Here is a 17,299-nt window from a genome sequence, read left to right as displayed (position 1 = left end):
TACATCTCCTATAACTAACCTTCAACCTTCAAACACCCCACATTATCTATGACATGATAATTATAATGGCAATGCCACAGATGAATTCATGTCTTGGAGAAACTGCTGAAAGAGGTAAGCTCTTGCTGTCTTCTTCAGGAATTCTCACTTCCCACTTGCATTCATTGAATTGCAGTAAGTTGTCACCCTTGAGTCTCCATTCTTTCTAACCCCTTCACTTCCTCTAAGGTTTTCTAAAGTTCAAAGCCCAGGAATTCTGATGTGTCTAACAGAGTTATGCCTTGCAGGAGCCATAACTGTCCCGGTTTTGGCTGTGATAATTTTCTTCCTAGTGCTGTGTTTTGGATTTAGTAGGAGAATAATGTTGATTACACACTGATGCTTTAGTTCTTGCTTAGTAGTGCTTATACTAAGTCAAGGACTTCTCAGCTTCCCATGTTCTGGCAGTGAGGAGGTGCACAGGAAGCTGGGAGGGGGCACAGCCAGGACAGCTCACCCAAACTGTCCAAAGGGATACTCCATACGATATGACATCATGCTCGATGTATAAACTGCGGGAACTTGGCTGGGGAATTGCAGTCGCTGCTTGAGGATGGGCTGATGGGTGGTGAGGAGTTGCATTGTGCATCACTTGTTTTGTATATTCTTTTATTATTATTGTTATTTTCCCATTCTGTCCTATTAAACTGCCTTTATCTTAACCCACAAGTATGACTTCTTTTTTCTATTCTCTTCCCCATCCCAATGCAGGGCAGTAAGCAAACATCTGCATGTGGTGTTTAGCTGTCTGCTGGCTAAACCACAACACTAACAAAATTTCAGGAATAAATGATAACATTTAAATCAAATGATCAGTAGAAATGGGCAAAACTTACATGTATTCTTTTTTACAGTATCTGTGACTCCTGTTAGTACCAACCAAATGAATTGAAGGGAAACATTTTAATTGCTGAGAAAGTTCCTAAGATTCTCCAAAACTATAGGAAAGTTTTCAAGAATCCAGATTAAATTATGCTTTAGGGAATAGTTTAAGAATATATTTTTTAAGCGTAAGGACTCTTCTGTTTTTTCATGACATGCATAAGGACCATTTCCCAGTTGCCACTGCAGAAAAGGAGTTTTTCCCTTCGTCTTACTTTCTCAGTGGAAAAATCATATTTGTCTACCTGAGTTTATGCAGGAATTTATGGGGAAGAATCATTTACTTGTGGAAGTATTAAAGTAAAAAAAAATAAAAAAGAACAATTAAGGGAAAAGGTTTCATCTACTAACCCATTGTGTTTTTCTCTGTTGCTTACATGCCTGACAGGCTGCTAGAAAAAGCATGTTTTTGTAAAAGACTTTTTTTTTCCTCTTTCAGCTAACAGTTCATTTGTGTAATCTTTCCAGTATTAAATAAATAATAAAATGAAGCAACAAAAACTTACCAAACATTTGCAAGGTTTGTGTTTTATTTTATTGTTCTCAAAATGCATAATATTAATAATAATACTGCCACAAATTCCACCTTTTTCCTTATTACAGGTGACATCTATTAGCCACCCAGGACATGGAAAACTACTGATTTCTGGGAGCAGATTTTTCTCCAAGCTTTACCCTACTTTCCCACCTCTATCTGTTATAGGCACACTGCACACCTAGAAAAGACACTGCAATTTGTGTGGAGACAGTAGTATTATAGTAATTTATCTGAAAAGTTAGCATGTAGCTGCTGTAATCTCTAGGATATAAATATGAAAACGTATACTCGCTATGTAAAATGAACAGTGACAGAAGAACACACAGCTATCAGCCAGAACTTAGAAGGGCAGCAGCTTTTGTGATTTCATTTCCGTGCTCTATGAAAATGACTAGTGAAAGCAAAGAAGTAAATAAGTTGAATCAGTGCTGCAGACTTGCTTCTGCAGGCAGAAAGTAACAGTCTGGATACTGGGAATGGTTCACCACAGGCAGCTGGGCAGAACTCACAGCATGGCCTGGCGTGGCGTAAAAGGAGAACAACCAATGGCTCCATAGAGCTCCCCAAGGCACTTGCATTCCCAGAGAACAAAAACGGCCAGCTCCTGTGTGCTAAGTGGAAACAGGCTCAGCTGACTGGCTTTTCAATAAGGCCAAATCCCAGAGCTGTGACATGTAAGGAATGGAATCAAGGTTACAGATATAAGCAGTAGTAAATCTTTTAACACCGCGGGCAGTTGTTGTTTCCTACTCGCTAGAACTTGCCTCTCAAGCAGGTCTCCACCTGAACTGACCACTTAACAGCACCACAGGTTTCAAGCTTAGGCAGCCCTATCTAGAAGCACTGAATTAGACAGTTGCAATGTGTGGCTCCTTCTCTTTATCAGAGCAGATGGAAACACAATGGGCTAATGACAGACACACCATTTTCTAAAATGGAGCTAGGGATGGGATGTGGGGGGTGCAGTTATGGCTTAAAGGTAATCACTGCTTGCAATAGAGATTCATGCACTTCAGCACTGGTCAAGACTGAGTGCCAACAGTTCACTCACAGACAGTCCACTATCTCTGGCTCCCAGCAAGAGTTGCCTGTAGAGCCAAGAGGAAGGACACACTAACAACTCTCCACTCAACAGTCAGGTCTGGACTGGGCTGTCAAGATCCTCATCATCACCTGAAGCATGGAAGATCAGGGAAGAAAACACACGTCCCTCCAGATCACTTATTGCTGTACCAAATCAGGAAAGTCAGCATGTACAATACCTTCATTCTTTGGCTGTCTCAGTGATACATAACAAGGAGCAGACCTCACATGCTGCTCTGCAAGCCCTTTCTGAATGGCTCACATTCTAACAGTGGACACCCTCTCAAGCAATTGTCACCCACAAACTTGACCTTCTTGACATTTCTGGCAATTCAGTCTGAGCACATAAGCCAGCTCCCTTCTTCAAATCTGGGTGGCAAATAAATGTCAAGAGTTATCAGTTCATTTGCATGATATCAAAGCTCTTCCTACAGAAAAGAATAGAATCATAGAATTGTTTCAGTTGGAAGAGACTCTTAAGATCATAAAGTCCAACCATAACCTAACCCTACTCTAGCACTAAACCATGTCCCTAGGAACCTCGTCTATACACCTTTTAAACACCTCCAGGGATGGTGACTCCACCACTTCCCTGGGCAGCCTGTTCCAATGCCTGACAACCTTTTTCATGAAGAATTTTTTCCTAATATCCAATCTAAACCTCCCCTGGCACAACCTGAGGCCCTTTCTTCTTGTCCTGTCACTTGCTACTTGGGAGAAGAGACCAACACCCTCCATGCTACAACCTCCTTTCAGGTAGTTGTGAACAGCCATAAGGTCCCTCCTCAGCCTCCTTTTCTCCAGGCTAAACAGCCCCAGTTCCCTCAACCACTCCTCATCAGACTTGTGCTCCAGGCCCCTCACCAGCTTTGTCACCATCCTCTGCACTCTCTCTAGTACCTCAAAGTCTTTCCTATGATGAGGAGCACAAAACTGAACACAGTATTCAAGGTGGGGCCTCACCAGCGCTGAGTGGTCAACTATTTTCTTTCTGATTAGCCCACACTTCTGTAAATCAGTTCTAAATTAATCAAGTGGAAAAGTCTATTCTGCTGGCACTATTTCACCTGAGAAGATGCCAGTTGGCTTTACTGCTTCCTTTCAGTGGTTATGTCAACTCAGAACACTTATTCATAGAAAACTCCACATCACTACAACTAGTAGAAGTGCAACTAGCACTGCAGTAACTGCAAGGCTACCCTTTCTCAAGGCCACGACAACACCAGGGACTGATCGCTGCTCAGCACTGGTAACCATAAACCCCTCCTTCTCAAGTACACTCTTTGCATACTCACAAGTCTAAGGGTTTTTCAGACTTGGATGATAGCAGCATAAACCAGAAGTAAAAATCAGACATATAAAATTTAAAGTTATTGTTTAATTATTCTTTAAATAGAATTGCTCCAGATATCACAGAGCTACCATAATACAAGTGTTTGCACAACACTTCCTGGGAAGTACTTTTTCCTCCCCAGCTTATTACAGTTCTGTGGCCAATCTCACCTTTTTTGGTAAGGCTATTAAAAAAGAGAATGGATGAGGGAATGGCTGACTCTGGGGGCTTGCATGATACGTTAAAGGATACCCATCATACCTTGAGCTTGGCTTGGATCTCTCTAGCTTTCCGCCTTGCCAGGACCTGGATGTGACTAGATACCTGCATTAAAAGACAAAATCCATCTTCATTCCAGAGGAGTGCTTGTTAGTTTCTTGCAGAAGTAAACACACTTCAGGCACCTTGTGCAATAAGGAGCTATTTATGGTTGGGAGACAGTGGGGTGAGGTAGTAATGAGATGCTTTTCTGAACATAACTTAAGTGTCATGAAATGAAGCAGGGGACCAGCAAAGATGGGCCATTTAAGGTCTTTTTCAATTCAAATGGCTTTATCAAGCCAGAGACCTCCTCTAAAACTAAAAAGCTCATCCTTAAATCTAAGGACTGAGAGTTCTGATCTCTCTGCTCCCCATCTTGGCCTCCTCTTAGTAGAAGGGAAACCCATGTTCCACATCTCTGGCTGCTATATAATGACTCTCAGAACTGCCCCATATCTAATGTGAGCCAAAACACATTATCGAACAGTTTAGGTTGGAAGGAACTTCTGGATGTCATCCACCAACTCCCTACACAAAGCAGGCTAAGTTGCTCAATGCTTCATCCAGCACAGCCTGGACTGCGATTGCCAAATTACAAAGATTCCTTTTTCATGCCATGTGCCAAGTATTTTCAAAATCACCATTGTTGTCCATCTGTCTGGACTGAAAAAAGAATCTTCATATTGAGGACCACTGATGTTCACTGAAACATTCATTACTAGAACAAACAAATAAAATCACACACTGTTTAACAGCAGAAAAAAATGTGTGTCACAATGTAGTTGTGAGACATGAGCATTACAATTCTACTGTAAAATGCCTGAGCCTGACTCTTCCCACCATTCCTATTAACCAGCTCAGCACAACAACCTTTTTCCAGCAAAACCAGAAACTAATAGCAAGTGAACAGAAAGGGATTTATTCTTATAAGCCCTCATCATGTCTAGTGGTCCAAAGAAGCTAATATTTACAGCAAAAACTTTACACTTACCTGTTTCCTTGTGCGTGTTTTCCCTGTTCTCAGCTTAATATAGCGGGCAATCAGCTCATTTCGGCCTGGAACAGAGAAATAATGCAAATATCAGTTTAGAAAGCTACAATACCCGAGCAAAGATGTACAATGGAATTATCTATCTATAGATATGAGCAGTGGGATGATACTCTGTCTAACTATTTTCTGTCTTTGAAAGGTACTCATTAGTTGACATGGCAGAGGTCTGAGTTTTAGGAGCAGTACTTTGGGCTGCAAATTCTATTTCCCAGTTTGCACCTGTATAGCTTAAAAATTACCAATGAAAAGGAGAATCATATGCTTTGCTTAATAATTACATTGCCATAGTGTGTAGAACCTGTAAACATGGATCAGAATTGCCAACAGAAAGAAGAAAAAGGAAAAACACTCACTCTAAAACATTCAGAAAGGCAAGAAGGAAGATCAGGAAATAACAGGCCAGTCAGCCTCACCTCAATGCCTGAGATTTGATGGAGCATGTAATCTTGGAAACCATTTCCAGATACACGAAGGACAAGAAAGTGATTGGAAATAGTCCACATGGATTTATAATACAAATGGGAAATCAACCAACCTGATAGTTTCTACAGTGAAGTAACCAAAGCAGCTTGATGGATGAGTACAGAGCTGTATATATTGTAAGGCTTTTGACTCTGTCTCCCATAATATTCCCATAAGCAACCTGACAAAGTATGGGTTAGATAAGCAGACAAGGAATTGGATTGAAACTGCCTGTATGGATGGGATCCTGGTTGACAATGAGGTGAAAATGACCCAGCAATGCACCCTCATGGCAGAGGCCAACAGCATCCAAGGGTGCATTAGGTGGATTGCTGCCAACAGGTCAAGGAAGGTGATCCTTCATCTCTACTTAGCACTGCTGAGGCAACACCTGGAATACTGTGTCCAGTTCTGGGCTCCCCAGCACGAGAAAGATGTTAATATACCGGAGTAAGTCCAGCAAAAGGTTCACAAAAATTATTAAGGGACTGAAGAATCTTTCCTATGAGGAGAAGCTGAGAGAGTTGCAACTCTTCAGCCTGGAGAAGACTCAGGGAGTTTTTATCAATGCATATAAATACCTAATGGGAGGCAATGAAAGAGAGGGAGCAAGCCTCCTTTCAATAGTGCCTAGTGATAGGACGAGAAACAACAGGCACAAAACAAAACACAGGAAATTCCATCTGAAAACAAACAAACAAACAAAACCCCCAAGGGTGGTCAAACACTGGCACAGGCTGCCCAGAGAGGTAGTAGAGTCTCCATCCTTGGAGGATACTCAAAAACTGACTGGACACAATCCTGGGCAACCTGCTGTAGTTGATACCGCTTGAGCCATAGGACCAGACTAGACAATCTGAAGAGATACCTTCCAACCTAAATGAGTCTGTCATTCTGTGAATCTAAGTACAAGAAAACTAACAATGAGGAAATACACAGAAACAGTTAAAGAGAATTTATCAGTGTGACACAATACTGTGAACTAAAAGTGCTTTCAGGCTTTTGCAGGCAACCCCAAAAAAAGGAGCATTTTTCAGAAGAGATACAAAGAAGGGATCTTAGCCTTGTTATTGGGAGCTCCCACAAACAGGAAGACAGGTTTTACACCTTGATTTTAAGAAACAATATAGCAAGATCATGCCCTTCAGGGCCAAAGGAAATTAAGACATGTAGCTTTACGTTCAATGTGAAAGGTCAGGCCAGGGCAGAGATGAAAAAAAAAGATGGTCATGGTGACATAAGGGAAATGCTATTAACAGCAACATGAATGAAATGGCTGATGAAACACGAAGCTATACGGTCACTGGTACAAAATTTGAAATTGCTTGGAATGATAGCAGGAAACTGCAGAAAACTCAGGTCCAGTATTTATAAATCAGGAAGAGAAGCAGAGAAGGCTAGTGTAAGCAAGGTCAGGTGTCATGGGAAGACTACAGAGATACTGCTCGCCACTGTAGGGAAAAAATCAGTGGTGCCAAAGCTCAATTAGAATTCAAGCTGGCCAGTACCATGAAGTACAACAAAAAACCTTTTTAAAATATGTTAATGGCAAAAAGCAAAGTAGAAATAATACTGGTTCATTACTGAGTGAGCATGGTCACCGTATAAACAGGGACATAGACAAAGCCAAGATGTTTAATGTTTTCTTTACGTCAGTCTTCAACACCGAAGATGGACTTGAGGGCCCTCATAGCCCTGGGTTAGAGAACCATGGCTGTGTGAACGCATCTGGCTGGAGTAGCAAATCCCGTACAAGTTCCAGATCAATTGGGAGTTTATTAACTGTTGGGCTGGCAACCAGACACTAGCGGTGCTCCACAGGGATCCACCTCAGGGCCAGCACTCTTCAGTGTCTTCATAAATGACTTGGACACAGGACTTGAGGGAATAGTTAGTAAATTCACCCATGACACAAAAATGGGTGGAGCTGTTGACACTCTCAAGGACAAAGAGGCCCTGCAGAGGGATCTAGACAAATTGGAGAACCGGGCAATCATCAACCACATGAAGTTTAACAAGATTTTGCACCTGGGACATGGCAACCCACAGGACATACAGACTGGGGAACGAGATGCCAGAGAGCAGCTCTGCAGAGAGAGATCTACGGATTCTGGTTGATGGCAAGTCAAACACGAGCCAACAGTGTGCCCTGGCAGCCAAGAGGGCCAACCCTGTCCTGGGTGTATCAAGCACAGCATTGCCAGCCCGGTGAGGGTGGTGATTGTCTCACTCTGCTCTGCACTGGTGTGGCCTCACCTGGAGCACTGTGTGCAGTTCTGGGTGCCACAGTATGAAAAGGATATAAAGCTACTGTAGAGTGTCCAGAAAAGGGGTACAAAGTTGGTGGAGAGTTTGGAGGGGAAGCTGTGTGAGTGGTGGCTAAAGTCACTTGGTTTGTTCAGCGTCGACAAGACTGAGGGAGGACCTCATTGCAGTCTACAGTTTCCTCACAAGGGGAGGAGGAAGGGTAGGTGCCGGTCTCTTCTCTCTGGCAATCAATGACAGAATCCAAGGGAAGGAAAATGTGCCAGGGGAGATTTAGGTTGGACATTAAGAAAAGGTTCTTCACTCAGAGGGAAGGGGTGACAAAGCTCCTAATTGCATCTGTTTCTGAAACAGAAGAATGTAAATGTCCATGACTGCATATAGGCCATGTTCATAAAACATAATCAAAGCGCACATAGGAATGGGAAACAGAAGTTCTCCTTATTCCCTTAGGAGAAGAATCAGGTCTGTAGCTGAGAAAACAGCTCCAGCTCCTTTATACACAAATTAGGAACTATTTCTGTACCAGAAACACAATGCCCAGCATGTAACCACAATGCCCAACAGTTTCCACAGCTTCAGCATTAGCACGGTGACATGCCCGTGAGAGTTTTTTGGGAGTGGAGACTGTTACGCTACCTTCCAACTGTCTGCTTTTCCAAACAATGTAACCATTTTTACAAAACCGAAACCAGTACACACACCACCTTTTCCAGTGCCAAGAATAATGTTTATGGCTTTTCAAAGCTGTTGGACATGGATACAAGTTGAAAGGTTGAAAAAAAAAAGAAAGTGATTCTTCTTGCAGAAATGCTGGCATGTTTGAAATTTCAGAGCGACAGTTTGAGATGTCAGAAGTAGGAAATGTGCAGAACCAAACAAGGTGCTCAAACCTCATTATCTATAAAGAAACATGAAGGAAAATTTATATACACCAGAAGGACCCTTTTAGAGGCAAGGAAAATGACTAAATAGAAAAGAAAGGAAAACCTAGCCTTGAGAAGAAGTAGATAGGGAGAACTTCAGGCAAACTTTTAAAGGATGTGTATTGAACTATGCTGACAATTTGAACATATGGAAACCCTCCAGACACTGGCTCAAATATGCAGAACCATTTTCAATTGATTCTCAGCCAGATATAATAAATGTTAGGGAGCAAACTGAGCTTTGTTGTATTTCCATGAATGTGAAAAAACTATACAGACTGAGCAGTCTCACAGAGCACTATGCTACTTCAGCAGTAGAGGTGTAATCTGTGTGAGAGGATATCATGAATGGTGACAGTCACAGTCAATTCCAGCCATCTCCAAAATGGATGAAAACAACAAACCATCAAAACCTCAGTCAGTGAGAGGAGCACACGATACCTTTGCTGATATTTTGGAAAGGGCAATAGCCACTAGGGGCAGGAGACAAAGAAAAGGAACCACGAAAGGAAGACGTGAGGATGCACAGAAAAAGAAATGCAAGATATGTAAAAAGAGACATTTAGAGAAAAGGAAGGAGAAAAGGAGACACATGGTGGGGGACATTGTTAGGGACATGGCAGGAAAAGTATTCTGGGAAAGAGGTGTTCCATTGCAGAAGGAGTACACTTTGAGGCAACTGTAGCCCATGGAGGACCCATGCCAGAGCAGGGACAACTCTGAAAGGACTGCAGCCCATTGAGAACGCATGTAGGAGAAGAGGAACAGCAAGAAGCAAGGAGCACCAGAGGAAAAAAAATAAAAAGCAAGGAGAGGCAGAACCTTTACACAGTGATTCCAACCTCCTGTGTCACCCAGCACCTCATCAAAGGAAACAGGAGAGACTGAGTGTTATAGAGAATAAGACAAGGGAAGCTGAGATGAGAAAGCAGGGAGAAGAGACAAACTGTAGTTGACCCTGGGAAAGTGGGAGGTGTTTCCTAAAGTGTGTTTAATTGTTGTCTTTGACAACATCAGCAAAAATTGCAAAGCTCTCTCAGGCTACGTACTTCACTAAAGATGACTAGAGGGAGGGGAAGCTGTTGTACAAATTGCATATATTAGAAGTTGGTATAGACATTCTCTAGAGATAAATTCTCTAGAGAGAGCATTCAAATATGGACCCTCAAGACTTCCAGCTTTAGAATTCACTTCCCACTTGCATCATGCCTCCCACCTCTCATACAGCCTTCCCCTTCCAGAAGTGTGACCACACAGAGCCAGGAAAAACAAAAAGACGGCAGAGTATATTAAGCTAATAAAGATACTGGTTGTGAAAAAAAAGAAAACCCAAACAAAACCCAAGAGATCACTGTACATTAGCATCACAGGGTTTATCAAATATAGAACTATCCAAATTGCCAAGCCCAGTAAACTCTGCAGCAAGAACGTATTAAATTACCGTGAATCCTGTCTTTTGTTTTTCTTATCAGAAATTAGCTGTAAGCAGGTATTATGCAGCTGGAAGGCTGTAGGTTCACAGCCTCTGGAAAGCACTTTGTTTCACAACCCTGGCTTCAAGGTCAGCAAACACGAGTACTTGTCACTTGGCTGGAATAGGCAGAGCTGTCGTAAACCATCAGACGGTACGTTTTTTAGAGCCATGTAAAGTGTCCTTCAGTAACATGATCGTATGTTGTGTTCTTAGAATAACTCCCACTGAGGCTTGCCATGGTCACCAGAACCTGCCAACGGTTGTGCCTCCTCTGTTGAAATTGCGCATTGGGTTTCATAAAGCTCTAGCTAACATACCAACTACAGCACAGCACCCAAAAGCTCCTTATCCTCCCTGCTGCCTTCCACTTGGAAGCATGGCAAGAAAAAAGGAGTAAAGAAATACTCTCTTATGTTCCTTATTTCACTCCTAACAGGTAAATTTCCAAGGGCATCAATTTGGCTCCCACACTATCTTACACTAAATTGCAAAATTTTGTGTTCAGTACTTATCCAAGAAGGTGTTGCTAAGAGAAGTGAATAAAGAGGCTTCTTGATTCTCCATACTATGCCTGTCCTCCTTTCAGTATAAGAAGAGAACTGTCTGCCTCTGAGGATGGGGGAAAAAAAAAAAAAATCAAGGAAATTCCCACAGCCATAAAGAGCATTTCCCAGTCCCACTTCAAAGCTTTCTGCTAGTAATGTTATATTACTGCATCTACAAGAGGCAGATAAAGCATCTCTTTGAGCCTTATACTTCCTTGTACACCTGTTGCCAAAGAAAGTCGAAGAACCAAAAGCCTCTCTTCTGTGACAGGTGACAGCAAAGAACTCAATAATTTCTGCAAAATCCCTCCAATGGAAAACTGCATGAAAGTACCTGCTTCTTGCTAGTGATACCGTTTCTGTATCCAAAGTAAACACATGCACTTACCGGTGAAGTACAGCGAAGATAAGAGAAATACTGAAGCAACTATCCAGCTATATCTAGTGAACAGCTAATCAAAGCAAGGTCAAGGAAGCTATCTCAACTATCATTTAAATCTCTTTATGTCACTTAGTGATAGCTCCTGAGATGCGGCTGTATGCTGAACTTGCTAAGCATTTAGTTAACTGTTGATTACAATCAAAAAATGTGGTGAACTGTGTGCATCAGACAGCATGACAAATAAATCCAGATACAAGAGGAAATTTAGGGATATCTCAGCTGCTCACCAAATGTCAATGTTTCTCAATGCATATGAAGCAAAACTAACTGCCAACAAGTCTTATCAGAATTACACTAAAGTGGGATAGTTTTAATGCTATCTTTATTAGATCTTTCATTCATCATAAACCATGTTTTCTTAAAGCCTTGGTGAGAAGATACTGCTAGCCTCACAGCCCAGCTTTTTCAAGGCAAGAGAAAGTGCAGTATATGACCTTTCCTTCTCTGGCCTGGGTTCCCTTCATCCCTTCCTGTCTTCCTTGACTTTTGGCAATCATTAATGTCATATCTTTCTTGATTACTTAGCATGCTCACCTTCAACCTTAAAATCTCTTTTTCAGGAAACTTGTTTATGAAGTTTTAGACTTTGGCCTCTGTCTCTTCTATAGGTACTTCTCCCCCTCTTTCTGAGATTTGTCTTGGTATACAATTTATATAATACAGTGATTATGTTCAGCACCCAAACTCTTTCAAAGGCTTAGTTCTTCCCTCCCTACGTTTCAGCTCCTACTTTGACTATTAATGTCTCTACCAGAGCTGAGGCTATCCCCAAAGTCAATAAAAATTCTGCAATAACCGTCTCCCTATTCATCCCTGTCTTTCCACCTCTCCTTGGGAACTTCCACCCTCACTCCCCCACCAATAACCTCCAAATTCTGTTGTTTGCTTGTTGCTAGTCTTCAGTCTTTGCTGTTACCTATAAACTAAACATACTGAGCAAGGAATGCACCATGGTGTCTTGTTTTTCCCACTTACCTGGACTACAACTGTGGCAAATCCTTGTGGGAAGCAGCCCCAACAGCAGTGGACAATCTCAAGAGCAGGATGTTTATTTTTAGCTAGGACCTGGAGACAACTCTTTAAATAATACACTAATAACAATGAAGCTCACTCTAATCAAGGTCCTTTCAAGGATATTTTTAACAACCTGTATATTCAACCCTAACTGCTACACTGACTCCAGAGAACTGTATTCAGGAGGCAATAAAGGAACTTCTATACCACTGTGACCATCATATTGGGATCGCTTCCCATGAAAGAGACCCTAGAAAACTATACTGCATTTTACTGCACTGGCCTATCCTATGAAGACATCTCTTCCCTCACCAATGCAGGACTTCAGTGTTTAGTAGTTCAGTTCAATACATACCAGAGAATTCTGTATTCTGCTGTGAGAAGAAAGTTTCCTGACTCTGATAACTTATCCCATGATTGAATTTTGCTCAATATTAACCTTCCACAAGAAGACTATCTGAGCTCATGCAGTCCCTACAACAAAGGGATTTTGAGATGAAGACTCAAAGTGAGCTGAGACAGTATTTCTGAAAAATATCAAAACAATCAGATCCCTGAAAACATGATATTGAAATTATTAGCACCACCACATCATCAGGTCTTCCTTGACATGCCTGTTTTCATCATTTCACTGTGCAAGTGCTGAGCTCCTTCCTCTGCTGAAATGACAAAGCTGAAGCTTTAGTGGCTGAGCAGAATGTGCCAGTAAATCACCCCACATGGGGAAAAGGCAGTTGGGTGATCAATCTGTCTGAGGTCTTAAACTCAGTTGTCTCATTTACTAACTGGTCTAAACACTGAAATCCTGTCTTGCATATAAGACCTTTTGCTGGAAAGGCTAGTGTTTACTCCTCTCCTTTGCCACTGTACAAGCTAAATTCACACCTAGAAACACAATAAGTGCTATCTCCATTTAGAAACTTGCTGTTTCCTCATGGCCAGTGCTTCACACACTGTGCATGACTGGGGGATAATAATTACAGACCCTGCAGGTTTTGGGAAGCTTCTTCTTGGTTCTAGACAAGGAGTGGAGATAAATGAAAAGTCTGTCACAACGGATGTAGTTACAGCAACAAATTCTTCATCAACAAAACAGCCTAAAGAGGTGTCCTTCTACTCAGCTGGTCATTCCTCCTCCTGCAATATTCCATCAACTCCTGTGTGCAGCTGTACCAATTAAATTGCTGGAAGGAGGAAGAATAGGGATGAGGGGGAAGGACTGACACATATCTCTTTAATTACCAAAAATTTAAAAAATTCAGCTCCCCCCACCCTCCATGTGGATTTTGTTGCTGCTTTTGTCTCGTTTTTTCCAACCAGGCTATTTTCAGTTGTATTGGTGAACTAGTTCATTTTTTGGACACATTATGTGGCCACATTAACCATGGCATTGGCACAGCAGAGAGAACTGAGAGAATCAGGGCAAAACTTCTTAAACCAGTTTTGCCACCAGATAAACTGTAGCCTGGAACTGTACTCCACCTAACCCTTCCATACATACAGACCTGTGAGGAAACAGGCAAGGCTTTTCCTGTGCTTGCATTATTTGTCTAAATGCTAGACAGAGTTAATGAGCCTCCTAATTGCTGCCCCAAAGGCATGTGGAGTTATTCCTTGTAAAGATGAGCTTTTACTAGGGTACAACAATGTATACATGTGGCAATCCCTGACATCGCCCTAATGGGAAACTCCAGGGTAAGCAGCTCTTCACCACCCTTCAGCCTTTAATACAGTTTTTCAGTGCATAAACTGAATGTCCTCAACAGCTATGTTTTCTCACATTATCACCTCAGGCCATAATCCATCCAGTAAGTACTCCTCCATATCCACATTAAGGGCTGCCACAGGACAGAGGAAGGGCTTGTTCTGGTGCTTCCCAGAGTAAGACTGATGAGAATGTTATAGGCATTGTTTAGATTCAGTTTGTCTGTGAAATCCTACAGTTCCAGCAAAGCAGCTGCACATAGTAATATGAGAGTTTATCAGGTAACACCTGAAGCAGCCAGTAACAATCCTCCATGGAAAGGCATGTCAAACTAACAGCTGTCAGTTTCTTAGGACACCTGAGAATGACAACATTATACAGGCACAAACATACTTTACTCACAAAGGCCCAGGTTCAGAAAAACAAGATAATTGAATGTGGCACTGAAACAGCATCCTCCAGCTCCCATGACTCCAAGTTCTACATCACAGACCCAGACATCTACTAAATTCTTCCTTAGGTCAATAAATATCTTGTTTGCTTGTTTCAATAACTTCCAATAGCTGCAGGGTATCTGAAAGCAACTTTCAATAGTGCTTCAGCGATATTGCTTCAAAGGACAGCAAAAGCTTCAGCACCTCTCCTTCTCATTTTGCAGCCAGCTGCCTCTGTTAGCACCAACAGTACAGTTTCTTGCAGATTTCTGGCCCAAGTGCTAATCTTGTGCACGTGCCCAGATGACAGGCCAATCAAGTACTCAAAGTTTCAACTACCAAAGAAATCGGAGCTAAAAGGGGTCTGTGAGATCTGCTCAGCCACTTGTTCTGCAGTTCTCAAGGCATCTGGCCTGGTCAGGCTTAGTCCTGTGAGTTGTGACTGCTTCACTTGACACATGAGACTACACCAAGACCCAGTCCCAGCTGATTGACTGAAAATTATGCAGCAGCTTCAAGGAAAGCAAAAGAAGCCGGAGACCACTCTTGCATTATACTGATTTTGTAAGTGGAATGGCTGCCACTTCACTCATCTTCACTTTTTGCCATCATAATTTAAAGTGCAGTCATTGTGCATGATTACTCGAAACCATCAGGTTATAGCTTCAGCTTAAACAAATGGCTGGCTACTGCTGAAAAGGTGCTTGCCTTTTCCCCCCTAAATCCCTCTCACCAGATCGTTCCATAGGTCAGTTCAGCTCTCTAATCTCGCAGAAATCTGTCACACTCATTTCGCCAGAGTAGTTTGCTCTCAGTTTAGCAAGCTAAAATGCATCACCAAGGAGTCTGCTGGCAACCAAAGTTAGAGTAAAGGGCGGGAGCAAAAAACCCAGAACAGAGCAGGGAAGCAAGGAAACAGGAGTGGCAACTCCCTCTTTTCTTCTGCAGTGAACTGTTAGATCATTTAACTGTTTTTGAAGGGAATATACTGGGTTTCAACACAGCAGTTTTATACCATCCCAACACTAGGAAAAATAGTTGTTAAAGATGTCATATTCTGTAACAGGTGAAAAGAGAATATGGACAGAAAAGCCTAGCAGAAAGGCAAGCTTCACAATTTGGGTAGTGACCCAGGAACTGATCTGGGTAACAGCTGAATTCTGACAAGCTCATAAAATTCCTTACAGTGGCTTGTGATATTCCTCCCCACACTCTTTCTGCTCCTAACACCGGAGCAATTCTGTTCTACATTCATTAAACATCTGTTCCCTGACTGAGTTTGCAGCATAAGTCCGATAGATAGCTGGGCAACCATTATTCAGGCAGTGACACGACAGCAGTAACAAGAGGATGACAAAACTATCTGAGCTGCAGGGATACCTAAAAATGCATATGGATCCAGAAGGAAATTTGCAAATACCTAAATGCTTTGACTGCCTTCCAGATGAAAGCTGCTATATCTAGAATTGTCAGACCACTTTCTACCAGTCTTAGCCAGAAAGGATCAAACTAGACATAAACAGCTTAAGCAGAGTTGCCTTTGCCTCCAGGCACAGGAAGAGATGAAATGAACTTTGAAGGTCCCTCCCAGCACCATTTTCTATGATTCTGCAACTAAAGATGATGATGTAGTGTTCATATGCAGTAATGTTCACAATCCACAGACAAGGTTGAAGGCAACGTTGTGCTAAATACTACACATGCATGTGTGTTTCCCTGTAATACTGTCTCACTTAGAGATGGCCCTAAATCTGCAGACTTTCAGTCAACAATTTGGGTCATTCCTGTTGAGTTCTCTCATCAAGCACTAGTTACACTCCTGGCACTCCAGGCCACAGACTCTAATTTAAGCTCCTGAAAAGAGATTTGCAATTACTGTACAAATCACACTCGAAAGAGACATTTTACATGAAAAAGTTTCAATGAAAAGAGTGTAATTTCCTGTTCAAGAAGACAGCGAAAGAGCAAGACCATGCCCACATATGTGCATGCAGTGAGGCTCAGAGAATGTAAAGGAGTATCCAGAAGATGGGTCACAAGGTCAAGGTGACAACAATGAGGAACAGCTGCTGGCTATGCACCCTTCAGCAGCAGGTGTACCCAGGCCCCAGAGGTTTAAGTCAGCTCTGCCAATAACGAACAGACTTACAAGACCATCTGTCTGGGCACAAAGTGCAGACAGCTTTCCCAGTTTTGCTGCCCAGATCTTCACCATACACAGACAATACAGGGCTTGTTGTGGCTTAGCTAATGAACAACTGTTTAAACCAACAGACATTCCTAGTTCTCCTCTGCTCATTTTCTGGATCCTGCATGAATGAGAACACTGCCTTTTCTTTTAGCTGTAATATTGTCTTTTTCTGATCAATAAGCTTTCCTTCACTTCAGGGCACTCTTTAAGGCACTAGTACTTTCAAAAGGTATTGTGGTCTTATACTGTTTTTGCTTAACAGATGTATAGTGACACTTTATTAAAGTTTTGTTAAATTATATTTCATAGATGCCCTCCAGCAATAAGGCATGCCTTTGAAAGAGACTTTAAGAGAGTTCCTGTGATAGGTTTTGCTTTCTTGCACTGTAAAAATAAGAAAGCTCCTTTTTTCCTATGCCAGATCTCCACACAACCTACATATTGATACTTACAAGTTCCCTCTATGCACAGGCACCCCTTCCTTGAGAAATGCCATCACCCTTCTCTACCCAATGTCTGACTAATCAATGGAAGACAGGTTTTGAGAAAGCACTCCTAATATTTATCTTGAATTTTGCTTTTCCTGTTTCAGACCTTAGAAAGAGCCTCTGTGTCCATCAGACTAATAAACTTATTCATGGCACAAAACCACAG

At 42.0% G+C, this 17,299-nt stretch overlaps 1 protein-coding gene across 4 annotated transcripts in view; it reads right to left on the bottom strand.

Moving 5' to 3' along the window:
• TEAD4 (TEA domain transcription factor 4) overlaps positions 1 to 17,299 on the bottom strand; it is a 59,504-nt gene that overhangs the window by 21,236 nt on the left and 20,969 nt on the right. For 3 of the 4 annotated variants that reach the window (XM_082043685.1, XM_082043682.1, XM_082043683.1), the window contains 2 exons: positions 5,128 to 5,192; positions 4,137 to 4,199 (listed from right to left, as the gene is read on the bottom strand). Coding sequence is in view for 1 of the 4 variants with exons in the window: in XM_082043682.1 (XP_081899808.1) it covers positions 4,137 to 4,199; positions 5,128 to 5,192 (128 nt within the window). In the remaining 3 variants the exon portion in view is untranslated. Of the gene's footprint in view, positions 1 to 4,127; positions 4,200 to 5,127; positions 5,193 to 17,299 lie in introns of all 4 variants that reach the window. The other variant, XM_082043684.1, reaches the window with a different exon arrangement.

The sequence above is a fragment of the Streptopelia decaocto genome, assembly GCF_964273445.1.
Source record: "Streptopelia decaocto genome assembly, chromosome: 1".
Lineage (NCBI taxonomy): Eukaryota > Metazoa > Chordata > Aves > Columbiformes > Columbidae > Streptopelia > Streptopelia decaocto.
This window is presented reverse-complemented; position numbering and strand designations above follow the sequence as displayed.